Source organism: Falco naumanni, chromosome 8, assembly GCF_017639655.2.
Source record: "Falco naumanni isolate bFalNau1 chromosome 8, bFalNau1.pat, whole genome shotgun sequence".
NCBI classification, from domain to species: domain Eukaryota; kingdom Metazoa; phylum Chordata; class Aves; order Falconiformes; family Falconidae; genus Falco; species Falco naumanni.
The window spans coordinates 4,437,651-4,459,920 of NC_054061.1; the positions used below are offsets into that span (position 1 = coordinate 4,437,651).

The window sequence follows — 22,270 nt, forward strand, 5'->3', positions numbered from 1 at the left end:
AGAAACTTTGCACAACTCAGTTCAGAGGCCACTGGGATGCTACGTGCTTGCTTTGGTGATGGCAACACAAGCAAAACAGAGCACATGATTTCAGAAGTGCAATAGCAAGGGAAGGTGAAAGCTAAATTACACCAAATGCTCACTGATGATTAACATCAGAACTAAGCAAGCAATTCCTTGTAAGTGTTATCTGGACAAATGTACACTATTTTTTTCTGTGCCTGCATACTTTTTTCTGCCTACATACTGTCCTGGGAAGCTGTGAAATCCAGTGTCTTTTTCTATCATAACTAGCCAAGTGATCTCTGAGAACTATGTCCCATAGCTGAACAGTCACATTTCTGGGTCCAAAACTTGCTTTCTGTAAAATGTCACGCATTCTCATTAGAATTTACAAACATGCCTGCCAGGAAATGCATTCAGTGACGTCTCTGCCGTCACAGAACAGTTCTGAGGACACCCAAGTAAGCATCACTCTTCCTTGCCCCAGTATATTTTCAGTGAATGAACAGCTGAGTTCCTTACTCAGCTCTAATACTGAAATCTTCCTTCTTTCATGCAGAAGTTAACAGCAGCAGGAGCCCACCACCTTCAGCTAGGCCCACAGGCAGCTGATGAAAAATAGAGAAGGAAAGATTGCTAGAGCTGGTGGCTGCCCATCTGCCAATATAACTGTCACTAGCTTATTAAAATTGCTTGAGACCGCATACCTCAGGGTCTCTAGCTTGTTGAATGAGGTGCCTGAAAAGGATTTTTGGGATGAATGTTAATCTATTCTCTTTGTTTCATATGATGAAAAGCCTTATTTTCACTGATCATCATTTGACACTCCTGTGTATTTAAATAACCAGAAGAAAGTAAGTCTATTTTAAATCTCCTCCAAATTCTTAAAAGGAAAATTTATGCTCATGGACAATTTGCTTATGATAACATGAAATCCCTCCGGGATAAGTAGTCACCAGGCTGAAGTTAAGGAGGGAGAGCACTGTCTTTTGACAAGACTCTTCCCAGTTCAGACATCCCTCAGGCATTTAGGCAATCTTAACTCCAGTGAGCAGTCATCATTTTAGTCAATGCTTGCTCCATCAAAAGATAGTACAACTGGAAGATCCACTTAGGTAATGAGTGCTAATGAAAGGGTTACTGGGCATTGCATCGGAGGCTGGAATCTGTCAAGGACTGTTCTCTAGCAATGTGCCTGGGGAATATGGTAACTGGGGGTTACTGTGGCACCAGGCAATCAACGATGGTATAGACTCAACTTCCCATTAAGTCCTGTGCTTCAAGGGCATCGCCTTCTCTTCAAATGAGAAGCAAGTCACATCCCACATACTCCATTTTCTTCTACCTTACTACTAAGCACAGATAAATGTAATTGCATCTGGCCTCATAAATCCTTCCATTAAAATATATCTTGAGGTTACAGGAGAGGTCTAGAAGGCATATTGGGCTCAATTAGAGAAAGTAAACATCATGTTACAAGATACATGTCGCACAAGAGGGTGGTGTGGTAAAACTGGCTCCTAGGCATTTGGAAGGAAACAGCCACTTGCAGGAGAGAAATGATGCTGGAAAGGTAATTTCTCTTAGAAAAGCTACAAGCTAAGCCCCCAGCTCACCATGTGACATGTTAGAGAAACGGCACATCAAATGCCAGCTGCTGTCTGCTCTGCAGCTGGTCAACACCGTGGGCTCAGGCACCACAAGCACAGCGTGATTGCCTGGAAGTGAGATCACAGCAAGGGGGAAACATTGTGCCAAGCTTTCCCCTTCCCTCACAGACGGGTGTGTGGGAAGAAAAGTCCCCACTGTGTCCCTAAGGCAAGTCACTGTTGTTTTGTGAGACACTAAGCCGACTGCCACGGTGCTGTGTTAGTGCCACATTGCAGTGCAAGGGAGGAGCCTTTCCTGTGGACGCATGGGACATGTCCCTCTGGCACAGCAGGGCACCAGGCTGTCCCTTCCCCTGAAAGCTCCTTCAGGGCCTCAGCTGTCCCCCATGGGGCTGGGGCTTGGGTTCCCAGGGTCCCAGAGAATCGATTGCTTTTCGTCCTACCTCCAAAAGGCTGTAGCCTTTTCCCTCTCAAAAGCAGCCTCAGGCTGAACCTCATTCCAGAAGCATTTGCCAACCTCTTTCTCTTCCCCCATCCCCGACAGGCTGCAGGCAGTACATGCAGCACGGCCACCTCCCCGGGCTATGCAGCCACCCCACCAGCATGACTCCAGCGACCCACTGCCCTGCATGGCCAGTAACCTGGCACGATGCTTGGTGCAGCTTTCACATGGCCCCTGCTGGGAAGTTCCCAGTCAGGATTTAAAAAACACAGCCTAGGCGTCCTGGTTGGTTTACTTTTTTGAGCATCACGACTAGCAGCTGGCTCTGCAGATTGTGCCTAATAACCACAGCTGCCCTCAGGTGGTATCCTAAACCAGGTGTCAGATAAACAAAATCCTCCCTTATTTTATATCCAGTTTGGCTTGCAGCTTTAAGAACAACAGTCTGGGTCTAACCTCTTCTCCACGGCTTCTCTTGACTCATTAATCTAAACATCTCAAAAGCCATTTTCCTGACCTGTTATTTTGATTTCCAGAAATAACCATATCTGAATTACACGTCAGCCTGCACTCAGGCCTGGAGCTAGCTGCCAGGGCAGGAGGCTGTGGCACAAGTTTCCCTGGAAAAATCTGGGTGCGACTTCCCCATGCAGCTGGAGTAGAAACTATCAGAGCAGACCCTACAGCAGCAATGGCCCAGAATGGACTGAGCCCTGCAAGAGCAGCCACTTTCCCATAGGTACTCACGTTGTAAACGCAGGGTTGTATTTTGCACCAAGGTAGTAAGAGTAAAGGTTGAACATTCCGATCATGAAGGCCAGGAACACCATGATGAAGATGACCATGAACTTGAAGATATCCTTCACAGTCCTCCCCAAAGAGATCTGCAGGGGGCCGAAGCTTTCGTTGGCTGGAAGAATGTAAGCAATGCGGGAGAAGCTGAGTACCACAGCTATGGCATACAGTCCTTCTGAAATGATCTGAGGATCCGAGGGAAGCCACTTGTTCCTGGCTAAAACAATACATGTACACTAGGTATTAGTAACAAAAAGTGTTAGATGGAAGCTGTTATGATAAATGACCCCTTTTCAAGACTGAATCTTGGGTTTGGCCAGTAGTTAAAGTAAAAAGTTTTGGAACAACTGGTCACTGAAGTCCTCAGCATGCTGTACAAATACGGGTGAGAAGGATTAGTTGTATTTTTCACATGGCAAAGATGAGAAATGAGCAAGTCACTGGGATTGACCAAAGACACACAGCAAAAAAATCATGTGGCTTTAAACAAATTTGATATTTTCTGTTTCCTAGTTGAACATCAACTACTCTGCTGTGCCTTTTCCATCTGAAGCTCCTGAGCTGGAGAACCGAAACCACGGCACAGTGGAGTCTGGCTATAGATTTGGATACATGGCACAGTGCCACTATTTGGAAAGGAAGCATTAGGAAGACAGAGATCTCTATCTACCATTAGATAAGAAAGTTAGAATTTGTTCAGATAAAGCAGATATAACCATCAATTATATCATTTTCATGTTATCTTTAAATTAAAACTGGTTCTTGCAGTCTAGTCACTCTAATATTCTTACTTTAGAAAGCTTCTTGTTGATACCAGATATGCATCATTTATTTAATCTACTGAAAATGTGAACATTTATATTAATATAGCTTATAAGTGTCCTTGCATCAACTGAGCTTCTTGATGAAAAGATTGTGACTCAGAGCTAAAACATGTGACATCTCTACGGACCAAGGAGTAAACTTAGGCGTTATGTGCAGCGATCTGAACCAAAGGAAAAGCAGCAGATGGAGGAATTTGCAGGATCTGGTTGTGACGTTCTTCTGTTCAGGACCCTTTGCACCTTTGTATCAGGAACTCACTTTAAATGGGTCAACAGCAAACCAGCATCTTCTCAGGGGCCTCTTGCTTGCCTGGGCAGGGAGGGGGATGCTTACCTTTAGCGGGGACACCCCAGCCAAGAGGCTGAGCCTGTGTGACCAGCTCACGGACCAGCCAGCAAGCCTGTGGCTGTTCACCCTGGTGTGGGGTCAGGGCACTGGTGCTGTGTGGTGTGCATCTACAGTGGATGAAGTCTGCTGCCCCACATCTTCCTCTCCAGCCCAAGCATATTGCTAGAATAACTACCCTGCAACCCTAGGGAGCAAGTGGCACTCCTTTGTGGCCAGCTCTATAGTTCCTGCAACCCCTCCGCGAGCAAAAATCACCATGGGTTTTGCTCAGGGCTACATCTAAATCTTGCAGAGGCATGCAATGATTTCAGTCCCCACACTGGGGAGCAAAGCTCTATTCATTTGTGAGAAAAAAGCATTTCAGCCATCAAAAATAGCCTTGTCTAGGCTATTCTCTGCTTGCATTTCCAAATGTTAGCACTTACAGATGATACAGGCTCTCCAAAAATAAAGTTTTTCTCTTGGAGGAGCAGCAGTTTATAGGTGTAATTGGTGTCTGTATTTCCATTATACAGGTGTTGGATGTAAAAGAGTGCACCAACAGTTAGAAATGCAACTCCATATCCTATGTTTGTTCACACATCTCCCTCCTCTCACATTTAGAAAACCAAGCAGGTTCATTCATCTTTAATTTAAATTATATTCCGCTCACTCCCAGTTCCTGCTTATTTTTTGCTCAAGCTATTTTGTCAGAATGTGATTGACCTGAATATAACCTTAGCACAAGATCAGAGACTCAATGAGGCTCAGATCTCAATTCCTTTCTGTTTAGGAAGATGGCTGGAATGGGTAGATTTGAGAAGAATAATTTCGTTTATTTAGAAATATCTACGTAAATATCACAAAAAGAAAGTCACTGTTTCAGCACTGCCACAATTAGCCCAAAAGAACAGGAAGCATTAGATAGCAAAAAGCATCTTACCATAAGTAAAGTAAGCAACTTCAGGGGGAAGGGTGACATTATTGAGGTCATCATCTTGAACGTACTGATCTACGTACTGTTGTGCTTCAGTCGCTTTGAGAAAAGCCATGAACCTGGCAGTGAATGATGCCACGAAGATGGACAGCATCCCAAAGTCCAGCAGGTTCCAGAGATGCACCACATATTCCCGTGGACCCTCTTCCCAGATCTCCTTGCACTCTGACCATATCATGCCTGTGGAAAGGACAGAGCAGTTTAACTGTCAGACACAGAAGGGGATTTTTGTGTTCAGACACCTGTTTCCTGGAAAACAGTGGCTTCTAAGACCGAAGCAAGTAACTCTTCCATTAAGCTGAATTTCCTAAGTATGGTTGGTGTCATCTTTTCTTAAAAACTACTACAAACTTTAAGCTTGATACATCTCTTTGTGCCTATGAGGTCGTAATGTCACTGTACGAGTCAACAGTAAAGTAGATTTCTGGTGATGTCAGAGAAAGCAGTTCAGAAGTGCTGAAAACACTAGAAAATCCTACTGCTGATCTATTTGGAAAAAATGTAGATTTCCTCTCTTGTCCCCAAAATCTCTCCTTGCTAAACTGTGCCACTGAAGATGGTACTGCTTGCTCTGCTCATGTTTTTCTCCTTCCCTAAAACAGTGGCTGAGTCCATTTTGAGAATGGAAACATGTCTTTGCAAGAGAAAATCGGATTCAGGAGTAAACACAGTATGAATAGAGAAAAAATAAGACAGAAGTTCTGTCCTTGCAGTACTTTTCAGAAAGTTTTATGTATTAAATAATAATGAATTTCCATACATTAAAGTCTGGTCTGCCACTTTGAATACACCAAGGTTAGCCTGCATTTAGGATCTTTCTGACAATAGACTTACAGCTACACCTGAATGCCAAACCCAGAACATTCAAATGTTTTGGCATCCATATTCCACTGGGCAAAGTGAATTCAATGGGCAAAGTGGAGCTAAAAGTTCAGGTCAACTTCACCAACTTGCCCAACTTTCAATCCCAGCAGGGTGCCAGGGCCAAAATCTTGCTTCTGAATAGCTAAAATATTGCAATATTTAACCCACTGATAAGTATTTCCTGCACTCTACCCAATCCTGTTTCCATAGCAGCAGCAAAATTCACGTTTAATCAAGCAGGAGAAGCGCCTGCCAATTTCCATGTGGCCTCCTGCAACCTCGTCCTTTCTGTGAACTCCTCTTCATCGGCTTTGCTAGAAGCTCTCGTGGCTTGGCATGTAAATGCATTCGCTTGGCTACTTCAGAGTCTCCTGGCAGCACCTGGTGTCCCAAGAGGTGTCGTAGGGAAGGAAATGAGTAGGTGTGAATCTAGCCAGAGGGTGGAAGGATGAAGAAATGCCACTGTCAGTCCTTGTGCATGGGGAAACATCTGAGAGGCAAAGGACTGCTGAGCTATCCATACCACCGGTGGCCAGGGCACTGCTAGCCTGTGACCCCCATCGCCCTGGAATCTGCAGGCAGGTTCTTGGAGGTGTACCCTGATATATTCTGCCCCATATAGATGTCTCATGAGAGCGAGCCCGGGGTCTGCTCCGTGCTGAGAAGAGCCGGAGGGAGGGCAGGAGAGGAGCCTCCCAGCTCTGCTCTTCAAGTCTGCATGTGCTTGGCTGGGTAAATGCAGGAACTTCCTCCCAAGCTGTCACTTACCATGAGTAAGATTTAATGATAAATAACCTAGAGAAGAAGGCAGAAGGATTGGTGCCTTAGGAACTGTCCCAGAGCAAGGATGAAATATTAAAGAAACATTTTGAGCTCAAAAAAAAAAAAAAAAAAAAAGTATCCCTGAAGTGATACCTAGGAGGCATTAGCCCTACACATTACACCTGCATGTCGTATAAAGGTACTAAAGCACTTCAGGAAATATCCCACAGGTGGTAACATCGCCCACCAGAGCACTTGCTCACTGACGCCCAGAAATGTCTTTTCTGGTTTAAATATTAACTCACCCATCCAAATTTATTTCTAATCTTGGTCACTTAATATACCTAAGTCACAGATTAATGAAGTAAGAAATGTCTAAACCTAAGTAGACTGACTAAAATTAGAATCACTCCATGAACTTACCATACTATCGGCCTATAATTTACATCATTCTTTTTGCCAATGGTGTGGCAATCATTTTTTATCCATACATATGGAAAAATGTCTGTTCAGGGCAAGTGGAAAAGTTACAGTAATTATTCAGTCAGTACTGCCTGTGTAATTGTATATACATTGTGAGAGAGTAATTCAAAGCTTCTCCTGATGTAAAAATACTGAGAAGATTAAAAAGCAGCTAAAATTCAGGGGATGGGACATAACATGGGATGTAATAAATCAGGGAAGGCAGCTAGGTAAAGCAGGTTTGTCAGAATGTGACCACACTTTGACATGGTGTTTCTGAGCACCCCAGTGCTCCGGGAGAGACCGTTTCCCTGAGTTTGATGCAGGGAGAGGTGGGATACGAACAGCTTCAGCTTCTGCACGTCAGTTGTGCCTGTTTTCCCACAGTAGGGATAATCAGAAATGTCCTCTTGATGGACATTTCTGGTTTCAGCAGCGGAAGGAGAGTCAAGCTACAGGCATAGCCTGCCTGGAAGAAAAATGGAAGTGTGCAAGAAGTGCCATTCACCACCTGTGCACAAAAAGGAACAGTTTGTCAGGTTTTTATATCCACTGACCTGGCACATAAATCACGAGCAGCTGATGTTGCCGAGCTGCCTTTGAGCCTTCCTGGATCTGCCACAGGCTGTTGGATTAAGAGAGAGAGTTGTGCTCAGATTGTGTCTGCCCAGAGCTTAACTGATACCTCAGCTGCTTTTGCAGTGGGGATTTTGTCTCTCTAAACGAAACCTCCCTGGTTCCAGTGCTCAGCTTTGTCCGTATTGCTCAGGAGGAAAGACCCAGCCTTCCTCACCTGAAGGCAAGAGATGGGAAGACTCAGCCACAGTGGGAGAGGTAGCCAGGGCATACAATGAGCCACAGATGCAAGAGCTGAAATTGCCGTGCCCCGTATATGAAGGGGCAAGTTCCCCTCTCAGAGCATCGTGGTATTGCTCTGCACTAACAGGTTTATAATCTGCAGGCCTTGGCTGCTCCTTTATAGCAAAGAGGAGACCAAAAAGGTGTACTCCTGCCTAAAACGCTCTCTGGCTGTTTACGAAGATGTTAAGTGGGCCACTAACACTACCTGGCTGAGCCAGGGATGCTCTACAGCCATTTCAGCGGCGCAGGCTAATGGAAAGTAAAGTCTCTGATATGGATTTTTGGAGTAGGATGAAGTGCTTGCCTGGCTGAAAGTCATTGCCTCTGCTCCGTTTACTCTATTTCTTGCCTGCATTACAAATAGTTGGGAGCAGGAGATGGCAATGGTGCCTTTTTGCATTTGAAATTCTCCTACTTGTGTTTTTCCTTTAAAATATAGGCACACGGATCAATTTTCGTATCTCTAGCAAGATTAATTGCAGGGACTGCTATCACAGGTTGTGCTCGCTCATGGCCGCACTATGCTATGCTAATGTATCACATTATCTTCGAATAATGCTATTCTGAACATGCGTCATAATTTTATGGTTCACAGCCAGATAACTCAGACAGCCAATTTTCTCCCCAAAAAAGAACCAAGATCAGGGACCTGTAAACTAATTTTTCAAAAATAGTCTGCTATGGTTGGAACAAGTAATGTGTCATCAGCATTCATCATTGCTGCCACAGTATGAAGGAGAAAAGAGAAAGAATAGAAACAGAAGGAAGGGATTTACAAGCTGAGAATAAAAAAAATTACACTTTCCCATCCTACTACGAATGGAAATGTAGGTGGCACACCTAGACTGTTGAGTCTGAAGACAGCAACTGCAGGTGTTGCCAAATAAGATGTATAGTTGTATATATTTGTATATGTATATTTAGTACACAAAAGTTAATTTTACTATACTTTAATACATATTTGCTGTCTACTTACATTGGTGTCTTTGGAAAAATATGTCTTAGCAACTTTACTTGTGATATTTAGATATAGCATTTACTTTTGTTTAATTGTATTTCTGTTTACATATATATATATATACATATTTAGAATACCTATAAGATTTTTGTGCCAGAAGCCTGGGGTGTCCACTACCCTTAGTCCTTAATGTTCAGGGTCACATACGGGGCCAAACAAGTGCACAAGCCCCTGTGCCAGCTGCCTGCAGGCCATGGGCACCAAACTTTCACCTTAGGATCGCCAAAATGTTATTTGAAAGCTTTATGTAGGCAGACAGGTAAAATGGCCAGAGAAGATTGTCAGTGCTGATGTAGGCAGTCATTAGAAAATCTCATTATATTCAGAAGCCTGTACAATGAATCACCTTTCTTCTCCCAGAAAAGTGAAAACCTTCGCTTTAAATGAAATGTTTTCTGCTTCATCTCTCAGGAACTCACCAGGCAGACAGATACCTACTGCCTATAAGAAAAGAATACCTAGTCTAAAAATCTAATCATCTGGTCCAACTGCTTTAATATAATTTTAAAAATATATCTTACAGACTTACTCTATCCAGTCTGGCATCTATTCAGTATTTTCTAGCCTCATATCCTGTATGGGATTTTGATTATTGCAGGGACAGATAACAAAGAAATGGTGGCCAAGAAGTCATCAGATAGAGCAGCTCTATCCTATTTTTCAGGGGGGGGTTCGTGCCATCAGTACTTATGGAACAGTGGAATTATTAGCTGCAAGAAAAAAATCAAAATCATGGTGGTGGCTAAAAATAGATGCAGAAGAGGTAGACAAAGATTCTGCAGAGTTGATAAATCCAATTTCCCAATAAATCCTTCTGAGCTTGTTTGGATTAGTTCAGGGTAGCTGACCTGCCAGGAATAAATTATGGCAGGAAAAGCAATACATCGGAATTTGCCTCAAACTCCCTGGAAGTTTAACCTGTGCATGTGACATACTTTTATATTTGAAGACTTCATCCACATGAATCCCTGGTTTATAATTGCTGGATGACTAACTTTTAAAAGATTTGAGTGCTGTGCTGCCCTCTCACCAGTAACAATTTCATATTATGAATTTCCTAAAATCCAACTCGTACCTACCTAGCAGTTTCCATCACTAGATCTGAGAGTGCATTACAAAAAAAATGAATAACAATATACCCATTTAACAGGTGAAGGAACTGAGGTTCAGTCAATTATAGCAAGATCTCATGGCAGGGTATTAAAACAGGCTGGTGGTCACCCACGTCCCAGTGGACACACTTCTTTCTGCTTACTTTAGATAGAGCAATGTCCTATAGCGGAACTGTAAGTTTTAATGACTGTATTACCTTCTTTAAAATGTAATGATTAAACCAACAGAGGCAAACAGACAACATCTATAGCATTCACCATAGAAAATCAGGAAACAGCAAATTTGCTAAGCAACATTCAATAGTTTCAAAAGCAGTGACCAAGGCTAAAGTCTTCTTTGACCCTATTTTAATAAAAAATATTACCATCAACCTCTGATTTAGCCTCATTGTGGTTTGCTGGGGGTTTTTGTTTGTTTATTTGTTTTGTTTTCCCTTTGTCTTCTCACTGTCTATCATGCTATTCCTAGTCATGTAGAATTTCCCTGGAGGATTTACAGACATTTCGGTTTTGCTTACCCAATACCCACTTCATGATCAGCAATTCTGTCCATGAGAACTGAGTCGTTTTGACTCTAAATATTTGTTTTGGATGATCCGTGATGGTCTCGTTGGGGAGATTTTTTACTCCTTCAAACCGATCTGAAGCATTCACTACTAACAGTCCAAGGAAGATTGTAAAAGAAACTGCATGTGCCACAAACTTCATGAAAGGACTTCGGAGGGTCCGTCCCAGCTGCAATGAAACATACACAAGACATAAGGGGTTTTTTTCTCCATTTTTGTTCCTATAAAAGTCTGAACCATTTGCCCAAGGTGAAAAGAATTCAGAAATAAATTCTAGATCATGACCTAAATGGGGTTTAGGTTTGTTCAAGTTGTTCTTTGCTATTACTAGACATTATGCATTGCAGTTCAAATGATGCCCTTCGGAAAATTTTCTGTGCATGGTAGTATCTTATATTGCTCCTTTATACCCACATACCTAATTGTCCTGACCATATAGTAAGTAGGAAATGAGACAGAACATTTATATCAGACATGTTTGTGTGTATACATGTTATATGAATGTACTCGTGTGTCGGTGTAAATCCTAATGATGTGCTCTCTTCTCAGCCTTACATCACTGTTATATTTAACATCTTTTATTAATGCTGAATTCATGGTTCATTAACGATCTGTAGGAAATAGCCTTCTGTTTAAAGATTCTTTAGTAATGCTTTTAATATGCTTTGGTATGATAGTCTTCTCACATAATTACTACAAAAGCTGGAGATTTGCTCCCCAGGTCACAAGGATTTATTTCAAGACAGTAAGCCAAGAATCAGAGCAGCAGATCTCTTTGCTAGAGCTAATATTTGTTCTATTCTTCTTGAAAGGCTTTCTTTGTTAATCAGTTTAAATAACACTTTTCATTTTTCCTTTTCTGTGATCTAAGACATTACTCCAGAAAGATGTCAGAACAGAAGCCTTTGTAGGAGCACAAGGACCGATGCCTGTGATGCTGGGCACAGCAGACAGCAGTGGATGTGCTGTCCTGTACGTGGCCTTTCCAAAGCCCCCTCAAAACAAATGGGATTTTTTTTTGCCATATATTACTCATGGATTCTTTTCCCTTGATGACAAGGAATTCTTCAAATTTTCTTAATATCTACTGACTTGATTAAAAAAATTCATAGGAAATATAAAAAAAAGGAGTGAAAAAGGAACTTCCTTGTTTTCTTACTTATCTCCAAAAGCAGCTTTGTTCAAAGGAGCCCAGGTCTCTGGCCACTGCAGAGCAGGAAATATTTTAAAAGCAGGGCTCTTCGGGTCTAGCAGAAATTTAAAGGAAGCCTTATGATTCTGGTTCTTAGTTCTTTTTCTTCCTTGGATTTTTAAAAAGTCAATTAAATCTTTTATGAAATTGACAGAACAGTAAATCCTATTGGAAAATTTGCATGTTTTAAATCCCAGAAACACTTTCCAATAAAGGCAATAAAAAAAAAAAAAATCTGCTCTATTCCTGAGCCCTTATGAACATGCTTGCTTTTTTCTGAGGTCAGTAAGGATGTGTTTAAGTGGGTAGATACTGCACTGAATCAAACCCCAAGTTTCTTTAATCTTGCCTAGGAATATTATGGCAGATGTAGGAGTAAATTAAGTGTGTTAAAACCAGCCTCAACGCTTGTGATGCTGGTTCACTCCTCTGCTGTAAACCTTGGTGCAGTGTTAGTTCTCAACAGCTTTTTATGGCCGGTGTTGGGTAGATTTACGCTTTGTAGCAGAGTTTATATTTCCAGTACAGACCTGATGGGGTGATGGGATATGTTTGAACGATGTCCTGTACAGTAATAATCCTGGATGTTTTCCTCATATGCCTTGTCTTTGAATTTGAGAGAGCTCAAATTCCAACAGTAATGTGGAACAACAACTAATGGGCATATGGGGCCTGACCAACAAAGTTTTAAGAAAGTGCATCTTGTACAAAACTCATTTCTACCCTGAATCCACCAAAAGAGAAAACACACTGTCTATTGAACCATGAATTCTCTCCAAATAATAAGACGACTTCTGCTGTCTACAGAAACATTAAAAAGAGAGACCTAAGATTAAAGTAGCACAGCCTTGGTTATCAGAGAAATAATCCTGTGTGTTACAGAACCAAGTGAATTTTATGGGTAGCTTCACTTAGATCTCTATTGATTTAACAAAAGTTGGCATTTAGTCAGTGTTACATCAGCGTTTTATCCCCTTTATTACTGCAGAAAGCTAACATTTTTTTTCTTGAGCTGATGCTTTTCATATCTTCTCAGAAATCTGATTTTTAGCTAAGAGCTACAGAAGGTGCAAGTGTTGACTAGAATATTCTGTAAAAAAATAGTGAAAACATCATTGAAAAAAAAAAGAAACATCAATTCCTCCAGTCAGCCTAATGATTTATGACAATAAGGTATATTTTTCAAGCAACATGATATGGTTGAACTCAAGGTGTGTAACTACTGGGTTGTATCAATTTCTCAATTACTTTTTAAAATCAAAATATCACCTTTCATCAAATCAGGATTGCAGGGAAGTGCCTGGCTGTCACTGTTAAGACAGAAACACTGGCAGTGTGAGAATACAAAGGTTCATTCTTAAGAGAACAGCTCATTTCATAACTATCTTACCTGTATTATAGGAAAATAATGAAGCGTACAGACATGTCAGAATAAAAATACATAAAATGTGATCTTGAAACAAAATTTTCCAAATGCAGATTAATCTCTTCTCCAAGAGATAGGAACAAATAAAACATCAGGGGAAAAAAAAAAGCCATTACTATTTTCAGTACTATGCTCATAGCAGAAGCATGAAGAATATTGTAGTAATTTTATGTAGCTTAACCAGGGAGGAAAATACCGAGTAGAAAGGTACGGGTGCAGCTTTAGGCAGAGTGAGCCATTAAAGTCCTAGTGCTTAAGTGATGCAGAGCCTGCCACAGCGGGAGCTACAGTCCATAAATCCCCAGCACGGCTACACGGAAGCCAAAGAACAACCCAGGCAATGAAAGCCACTTATAAATGATGTCTGTAGCGTTGTGATATTGGAACATGCACTTCAACTGACCAGAGAAGAAAGAAAATAATTTTTAAAGTTCTGCAGACAGTCCAAACAGTCCTGCTTGCTCCCTTTGTTATATTTTTGGGTAGCAGACTGTGCAATTTTTTCATGCTGTGTCTTATCTTCTCTTTTGATCACCAGTGAAACAAATTTGGATGCTAACATACCAAGCCCAGTTCATCTCAGAGTCATGGCCTCCACGGGGTAGATGCATCAGCACAGATCTTTCAGGATAGGATGGGCTTACACTCCACAGGTCTTGCCAACAGCTTGTGCATCCAGAGGTGAATGAATGACTGACACTAAAACTGTTTTTAATGGGGACAATCTGTGCAACTGAATGCAAAAGAAGACTTAAGGCTTCAGTTACGAACTCCAGTTAATACCATTTACCAAATTCTTGAGGGTGGTATCTGGTACGGAATATTCCAACCCCCTAAGCTTTATTAATGAAAATTTTCTGTTAGGGTAAAAAGGGTTGAAAACATATTCCTTGCTAACATACACCAGTGAAGGAATTATTTTGAGCTATGAACTACTCTATTATCCTATGTGAAACTGCAGAATGTGACCAATACATCTTAAGAATGTGATATACCAGTATTGGCCAGGACAGCTCCTATAAACAATATTCCACATTACAGATATTTCCTTCATTTTTCTCACTTAGTCCAGAAATGAGACTCTGACTGATGTTTGGGCATCCATGCATCAGCCCGACTTGATTTAAGTCAAATAACTGATTGTTACTATGGAAAAATGATTTCATTACTCAGTTGTGTAACATCAAGATTGTTTCCATAACTTAAAAGCAATTAAGTTTACAAAAAATTGTAAAATTGACCAGGACAAAGCTGGGCTGCCCAGAGCTTCTGTTAACACCACCATCCTTCCAGCAGGGATGCTGCCTGTGTGAAACTGTCTGCAATAACTCTATGTGAGGATACGAGGCCCTCAACCCTTCAACCTAGTAATGATGATTTTGGGTGAGGTACCAATTTGTGGGGGGAAAATGCATTCATTATTCAGATATTTCTACCACAGGCCCCAATCAAAAATCAAGACTGCATTGTTCTGATCAACGCAAACCCATGCACTGAAAGACAATTCCTGCCTGAAAGAACTTCCCATTTGACTTTCTGATAGGAGGTTACGTGTGGTTTTTCACAGCCTAAGGTGAGGTGAAAAGAAAGGGATGTGGAAAAATGAGAATGCACGAAAGGTTTAGTGTAATGAAATCACAGCTGATGAAAAGTTGTCCCCCTCCCTCTATTTTTTTAAAAAAATTAATACACCTACCTTAAGAAGTTAAAACCAAGTAACAACCTCAATAATTTTTTATTTCTGCTGTATTTTTTCTGGGTTTTTTTTCCCTCAGTTTTTCCCCCTTAGATTTTATGCTTTTCATTTAAATTATCCACTTACTTTTAGACTAATTGTTCTCCCCACCTAACGCTATATTCGAATGCAACCTCTGTAATCCTGAGAGTACACTGCAAATGCTGCCGTTGGCTGGCGTGCCAGCTCCCCGCGCGTTCAACAGAGGTGAGGGAAATTAAACAGCTTCATAAATCCCTGCCAGTCTGAGGTCTGAAATAACAGAATTAATGCGGTAGTTCCACACATGAAATTCCCTCTATGACCCAACCAAAACCACCCGCAGCACAGCCCAGCTTTCACACGCACTTCCCCTGGGTGAAGCTCCAGAGTCTGCCCAGTTCACACCAGCTGTGGGGGTGTGTGTTGATACAGACCTCATGAAAATGAAGTTACATTCTCAATTACTTTAAGAGAAAGTACGTTTCTTGGAGATATTTTGGAGGAGACCTAGTTTAGACATGTCTTATTATCTCAGATGTTCTGGAAGACTGTTTTCAAAAGATTGGTCTGATTGCACTAACAGAAATCTTTTCAAATTATAGTCTTTCCTTAATATCCATCCATGGATCTTTAATTTCTTGGGCTTGACAAATTCAGAAAGGATTCCTCATTGGCTTTGAAAGGAAATGGGAGAAGATGCTTTTGAGACAGAATACATTACCAGGGGTCATTTTTATAGAATTTAAGTACCTCTGATAAGCCTCCTGCTGAAGACCTCTATCTTGTAATGGGATGATGTTGCTGGCTATTGCTGAATGTGAAATGATCCTTTCCCCTGTCACCCCTTTCTTCTGCGGCAAGAGTAGTGAGAAAGCGATTTGTCACTCAGCTGCACACCTATTTATCTCCACTTGTTTGAGCAGACACTTTCAGGGTGGAAACCTCACTACAGTTTTCACATCACAGACAACTCAGGCTTTTACCTAAGCTAACTGTTGGCTCCGGTCCTTCAACCTCCAGGTCTTGGCAAAATTCTCCTGCTCCACCTGATGCTGTGAGACATAGCACAGCCGTATGTAGGTGTACCACAGATTTCCAAGTTTAATCATCTTTTCCCTCAAAACCATTAGGGTATGATTAGTCTAGTCTTCCCTGCAGCACTAAGCAGTCCCCTGGGGCATGCCAGTGTCAGGCACATGTGCCATAATAACACTCCACTAACTAAAAATACAAGATCAGAAAGAAGGAAGGGGAAGAAAGAAGCCCTGAAGAAGGGGGGAACCTGCAATAAACAGTACATAAAAGGAACGAGGGTTTAAACCTCAGGGTTAACTAAAAGGGGAACACAGACCTTCTCCTTTAGTTATTTCCTATTCTGGTGGTTCTTCTATTCTTTCTTCACCCTGCTCCCATGTTGTTATCTCCTATATCACCCTCTTCCCCCACCACCCCACCTGTTTTACCTATAAAGATGATCCTCAAACCATACCCGATAGCTCCGTTTGTGTATATCAAGCAACACCTCAAGCTTGCTCTCCTCTGGGGCAACCTCAGAGGATAGCATGAATCGCTTCCCAACAGCCTTACAGAAAAATACGTGACTTCATTCCAGGCCCTGGGTAGAAGCAGCCATAAAAACCATCACCTGAATGAGCCTGTACCTTGCTGCAGGGAGCGATCCAGTAGGCTATGGCAAGGAAGGGCAGGCCAATGGAGACCCCAAAGACAGCCAAGAACTTCACAGCTATAGATTGCTGCCGTAAGCCTGAGAGGTTTTCATACCACATGGTGAGCAATTGCTGCTGGCAGTTGGGGTGAGCAACAAACTGTAAAAGAAACAGAAACAGAAGTATCAGTAGCGTTGCCTGACGAGGATGAGATGTTAGTGAATAACTCGTTGAACTTGTCAGTGGAACAAGTGTTTTAAAGAATCAGTCACCAATATTGGAGTGAACGGAGGTTATCTTTATTCGGCAGCGCTGGGTGCATGGGGGATCGCTCCACCAAAGTCATGCACACCGAGGGAACCTTTCAGCCCCCTCTTTATACAAGTCACTCATGTCTATTCATTAACTTTCTGGGAACTCATTAACATATCTCGCACCTGGACAATTAGCACATTCCCATTCAAGGACCTAGTATATCTTCAGGTTAACAACATTAACATATCTCGTGCCTGGACAACTAGCACACTCCCATCCAAGGATTTAGTATATCTTCAAGTTAACAATATTAACATATCTTGTGCCTGGACAATTAGCACACTCCCTATGTCACCCATTCAAGGGTTTAGTACATCCTCAAGTCAACAGTAAGGGTCTCCTCAGATAAACATGAGCACACTGTTCTTTAAATAAATCATATATGGCCCATTATTCACAAGACAGGGCGTATCTTTGTTGTCTAACATAGCTTATGGTGTCACAAAGGAAAAACTGCAAATTTGGCACCCAAAATCCCCAGGTACTGGCAGAATGTGTTTCACTTCTGCTTCTTGTCTCCTCTAGGTAAAAGTTTTGTTAGACAGAAGACCATCTAGACCAAAACCCAACACCCACCAGTGGCCAGCGCTGACAAAGTGCTTCTGTGGGCAGGTTCCCTCTTGAGGTACAACAGTCTAAGTTGCGATTAAGAAAAGAAACAGAGAGGCTCTTTGACAGCACCCTGAAAAACCCCTCCAATAACTTGCTGAAGACATAGGCCATTGAAAGAGTTGCCCAACACAGCACTAGTATTATATTGTTCTATTCACTATATGTGGACCCAAAGCGAACCCTTCTGCACGGTTCTCCTTCTCCTGTAAACTGTCAGAGCTCTGGGTGGCATTTTTCTATTTTAAATGCTTTATCTCAGATTACCTCTCAAAAAATGACAGCTTGTTCTTTACTGATTGGACAAAAAGCGAAATGGAAAAGCCAAAGGAAAAGTCGTGGTGCTGTGGTAGGGGAAGTACATGTTCTGTGCCCTGTAACTGAGCCTCTCCAGCTCGTTGTTCAGAGGCAAAAGAAAAGGCAAGCAGTAGGCAACAGAAAAGGACAATTTCTTAATGGTAAAATTACAGCACCACTGGATCCCCTAGAAGAGTTTTATAATAAAAGATTAAAGTTCTTTGTTTTGTATTGTTCTTCAGGGTGATTGAATTCAGAATATGACCATCTTTCATTGCAAGATAATTAAAAGGCAAAATAACTGAAAGAAAAGATGAAAAATAAATACATTGCTAGCGTCGCTGATTGCATTAGCAGAACTGAGTGGTTCATTTGTGAGTTTTGTGGCTGAATAAAGGTTCTTAGGAGGGAAATGTAAAACCCTCTGCTATTTCAAACCCCAGAACGTTCTGGAGGTGAGGGTGAGGATGAAGGGAGTAGAGAGAGACAGAAAGGAGGAAAGCAGAGGCTGCTAGGGGGCTTCGTGGCCGCTGTTGCCCCTGCCTGGCAGCATGGACATGGACCATTTCTGGCAGCTGCCCCTTGCTCTGCTTCAGCCCTTTGAGCTGCAGCCTGCTGGGGGGATGGCAGCTCTAGTCTGTGATGTTATCGGGACTGAGAAAGAGAAAATTCTAACTGCACTTTCATCTTCACTATCTATGAAACGATGATCAAATTGGGAATATAATGGACTCTTTTCTAGATGTCTGCATAATAACAAAGCCGTTACTGTGAGTTTAAATGATCAGTTCATTGCTAGTGCAGAATGAAATACAGTTGCACAGTAATTAGGATTGCTGTAGAAAAGCACATTTCCTTCTTTAACAGCACATTAGCAGCTATTTAAAATGTGTTTCTTCTGATGAATTAGGCTTTGGGATCTGCATTTCTCAAAGAGAAAAAAAAAATAGAAAATAAGGCTTTACCCCTTCTACTGAACAAATCAGAGTGAAGAAATTGGACAGGTACTTTTAACTTCTCCTGTCTTTAGAATTTTTTTCCTGGAAATATTAACAGTCGAACATGTTTTCTTTTAAGCTGGTTTCAAAAAAAAGAAAGCTTTCAAAAAGGATAGTCTATAAGTCACAAGTCCTACTTCTTCTGAGCATTTAAAGTTTGAAGTTAAGGCAATGACAGCAGTATTGCAGGGAGGCATTTCCTAACGCCCAGTGTTTGTTTGCGCTAATGCTGCTAGGGCTTATTATCTGTCTGGCACATGGACAGAAAGATGACATGGAAGGAAGCTAGGCAGAGAATTGATTCCCTTTGTAAATCCGATTTTCAGATATGATGAATTCAACAACAATTGTAGCAAGTCGTGGAAAGGAAAAATGACACTGGTAGATGTGCAGACTTCTGAGATGAAGGGGCAAAGCAGCAGCCAGGCTTCCTCTTTCTCTTGTAATCGTTCACTGCATTATGAGAATTGATTCAGACAAAGAAATTCAGTTGTCCTTGGCAATGAGATGGTCAAAGACTTTTGCTGGTTGGAATTTGAGAGGATTCATCAGACATTATAATCTGTTGTTTTTTTCACTCTGTCTGGGAACAGCTACAATGAAAATACAAATATAGGAAAACTGAGAAGGAATTGCCATAAACCCCAGTTCACTGGAACAATTTATTTTGTACAAGGCAATAAAGATTGGCAGCATGCCATGGAATCTTGATGGTGTTCATCTTACTCTGATTATTACAAAAATGAGGGGAAAATAAGATCAGGATAAGAAAGATAAGAGCATGAATGAGTTCTGATCTGTTATTTGCTTACAGAAAGCAGTAGAGTTTCTCATTATGTTTGCTCCATCCAGATATTAATGAAACATGCAAAGATGCTTAGACAATGGCAACCCTCTCTATTAAAATTTCAGAAATTGAGCTTAGATCTCATCAGAGATGTTACAAAGCCATTTAACTTTCTCTCTTCTCTGGGAATGGGCACTGACACCAAGTTAAAGATTACACTAATGCTTTGCCTAGTGTCGTAGCCACAGAAAAAAGCAGAGTTTGAGACAAAAGCTTCAAGGCAGAATGCTTCAAAGTGTAATGAAAAATGGTCGAGTGTTATATTGAGTTTATGCCGCAACCAAAAAAAAAAAAATGCCGCAACATTTTTTCTAAGTTCCCATTAAATGATATTTTTCTTTCTTCCATACAAGAAAATGAGTCTATGAGGCTTTTAGGGGCGAACAGTGGCTGCTCCTGTGCTGTATCTCAGAAGAGGAAGGCAGAAATCACTGCAACCAGACTAGCGTGGCCAGAGCTGTGCAGAAGGGCATAGTATTGCTGAGTGGGATGGGAGCACTGGCAGTGGAGAGGGTTGTGTGGGGCCAAAGAGAGCTCTTTAAAAGCGCTTTATCTAATGGGCAGAGAGAGTCCCTTCCAAACTGATAAAGGTAACGCATCAGGATCTGGGAGCTCAAGCAAGATGTTTTCCAAGGCTTCTGCATTCAGAAACTGCAGTGGGAGCTTTTCTGGTCCCCTGGCACAGGGACCCCAGTAGATGGCAGTGGCTTTTCCTATACCATGCATACCTCTCTGATTTAGAAAGAAGATTGTACTTCCCTCCAGCCTATCAGTGACACATTTTCTTCAGTTAAAGAAAAGGCTAAAAAAAAAATTTTAGAAATCACACATCAATCTGAAAAGCCAGCTCAAATAATGAAGCTGCCAAAGTGGCATTTGTGAGAGCCACTTAAAGACACAGGAAAGTATTGACACCTCCAAAAGCCACTGTTCTGTGCTACAGGGGATTAAAAGAGAGAGATGAGTATTTGTCTGGAATAAGGAAAAAGATCTAGCAAAGCCTCCAGTGGGAATTGAAAGAGCCCAAAGGAACTGTTTAACATGTAAAAATAAAGAGACCACTGTGGAAACCACATTGAATGATAACTTTTCCACATTGCTATCTAATTTGATGTATGACAGCTCTTTCCCGTAGCTTACCATGTACATGCATTGTGGGAAAGCACTTTACAGCTCTCATGACAGAGTGAGATTTTTTCCTCAGCATTCTTGTTCAAAAATGCAGAGTTTCTATGCAGACAATAAAGTACCTTTACACTTCTATAACTGTATAGGAAGTTACTTCTGTTAGAAAACACCGTAATAGAGAGTTTTGTGGTTTATATCCCGTTATATTGGACAGAGAAAGAGCCTGTGATGAGGACCCCAGTCACGGCTGCTGTTCAGGATTAGTGCTGCGGATGCCTAAGCTGTCAGTGTTTGGGCTCTGTTCAACCCCCCCATCCAAAACACCCCGCAGTCCCTGCTTGAAGGGCATCTCTCTTATCCTGTGGCACATAGCAGATAAGCTACAGGCAGGTGACAAACCCCAGAAAATTCTTGAGAGTGTCAGACGATGCTCACACATCAAACAGAGAGCAGGAAAAAAAAAATAATTATCTTGGACAGAAAAATGCTGTCAGTAGAAGTAAAGAAACTTATGGCAAGACAGGTAAAAGGCAGAGGTCAGCCTCAGATGATTGGAATTAATTGTGCAGAAAAAAAACAGTATGTCTTTTATTACTGAAATAATTTTAAGTCCCTTATGAGTGCAGAAATCTACCAGTGAGGCAAAAGAATTAACCACTCAGACAGGATCATCTCGCTTTGCTAATGCACGCTACGCTGAATAGCCAGGGGCTGAGGCAGGAAAGAAAAACTCATCAGCGAACCACTGAAAACCCTTTAAAAACCTGCGTGTCAAAACTAACGGTGCAAACTTGTGACTTTACTGTTCTGCTTTCACAGAGACACTCCTGTCTGTCCTCTCCAGCTCGCCCCTTCGCTATAAGCCTTACAACAAACGCTGGCAAACCTCAGCAAACACAAGCTGCGGCTGGGGTGAGCAGCCATGTGTTTGATCAGGGAGTGAGAGCTAGAAAAGGAGCCGCTTGAACAGATTTTCAGGAGAACATTGGTAACGTCAAGAGACACGGGCAGAGATGAGCTGTTTTACTTTCCATCATGTCCTTTGAACAACTTTTCTGGGTTCATTATTAAACATTTGTCTTTTGATGTATCTCATCACCTCTGCAAGCCTACACTGATTAACATGTTTTAGACCATGGCACCTGCTCATGGGAACCCCTGGTTGGGTCTGTAATGCTTCAAATTCCAGAGATTCTAGCAAAAATGCCCAAACTGTTTTGCTGACGATGACTCGTTGGAATCAACTGTCACTCTGTGCCTCTGAATTACAAGGGAAAACGAGGGGAGCAAGGATCAGGTGGGTTGTACACATGGCTTTTCCCATTTTGCCAGGCACGTCACCAGGGAGCACAGGAGCAGGGCTACTGCAGGCATCCACACGCTGGAAAACCCAGGTGGGATGTGAACCACACGCATTGTGTGCTCTGAAA

General features: G+C 41.8%; 1 protein-coding gene across 1 annotated transcript in view; it reads right to left on the bottom strand.

Annotated features, from left to right (window-relative positions):
* Positions 1-22,270, bottom strand: part of TRPC7 (transient receptor potential cation channel subfamily C member 7) — an 81,365-nt gene that overhangs the window by 16,546 nt on the left and 42,549 nt on the right. The window contains exons 4-7 of the mRNA XM_040604770.1: positions 16,641-16,805; positions 10,597-10,813; positions 4,946-5,179; positions 2,803-3,067 (exon numbers count right to left, since the gene is read on the bottom strand). Coding sequence (XP_040460704.1) covers positions 2,803-3,067; positions 4,946-5,179; positions 10,597-10,813; positions 16,641-16,805 — 881 coding nt within the window. The remainder of the gene's footprint in view (positions 1-2,802; positions 3,068-4,945; positions 5,180-10,596; positions 10,814-16,640; positions 16,806-22,270) is intronic.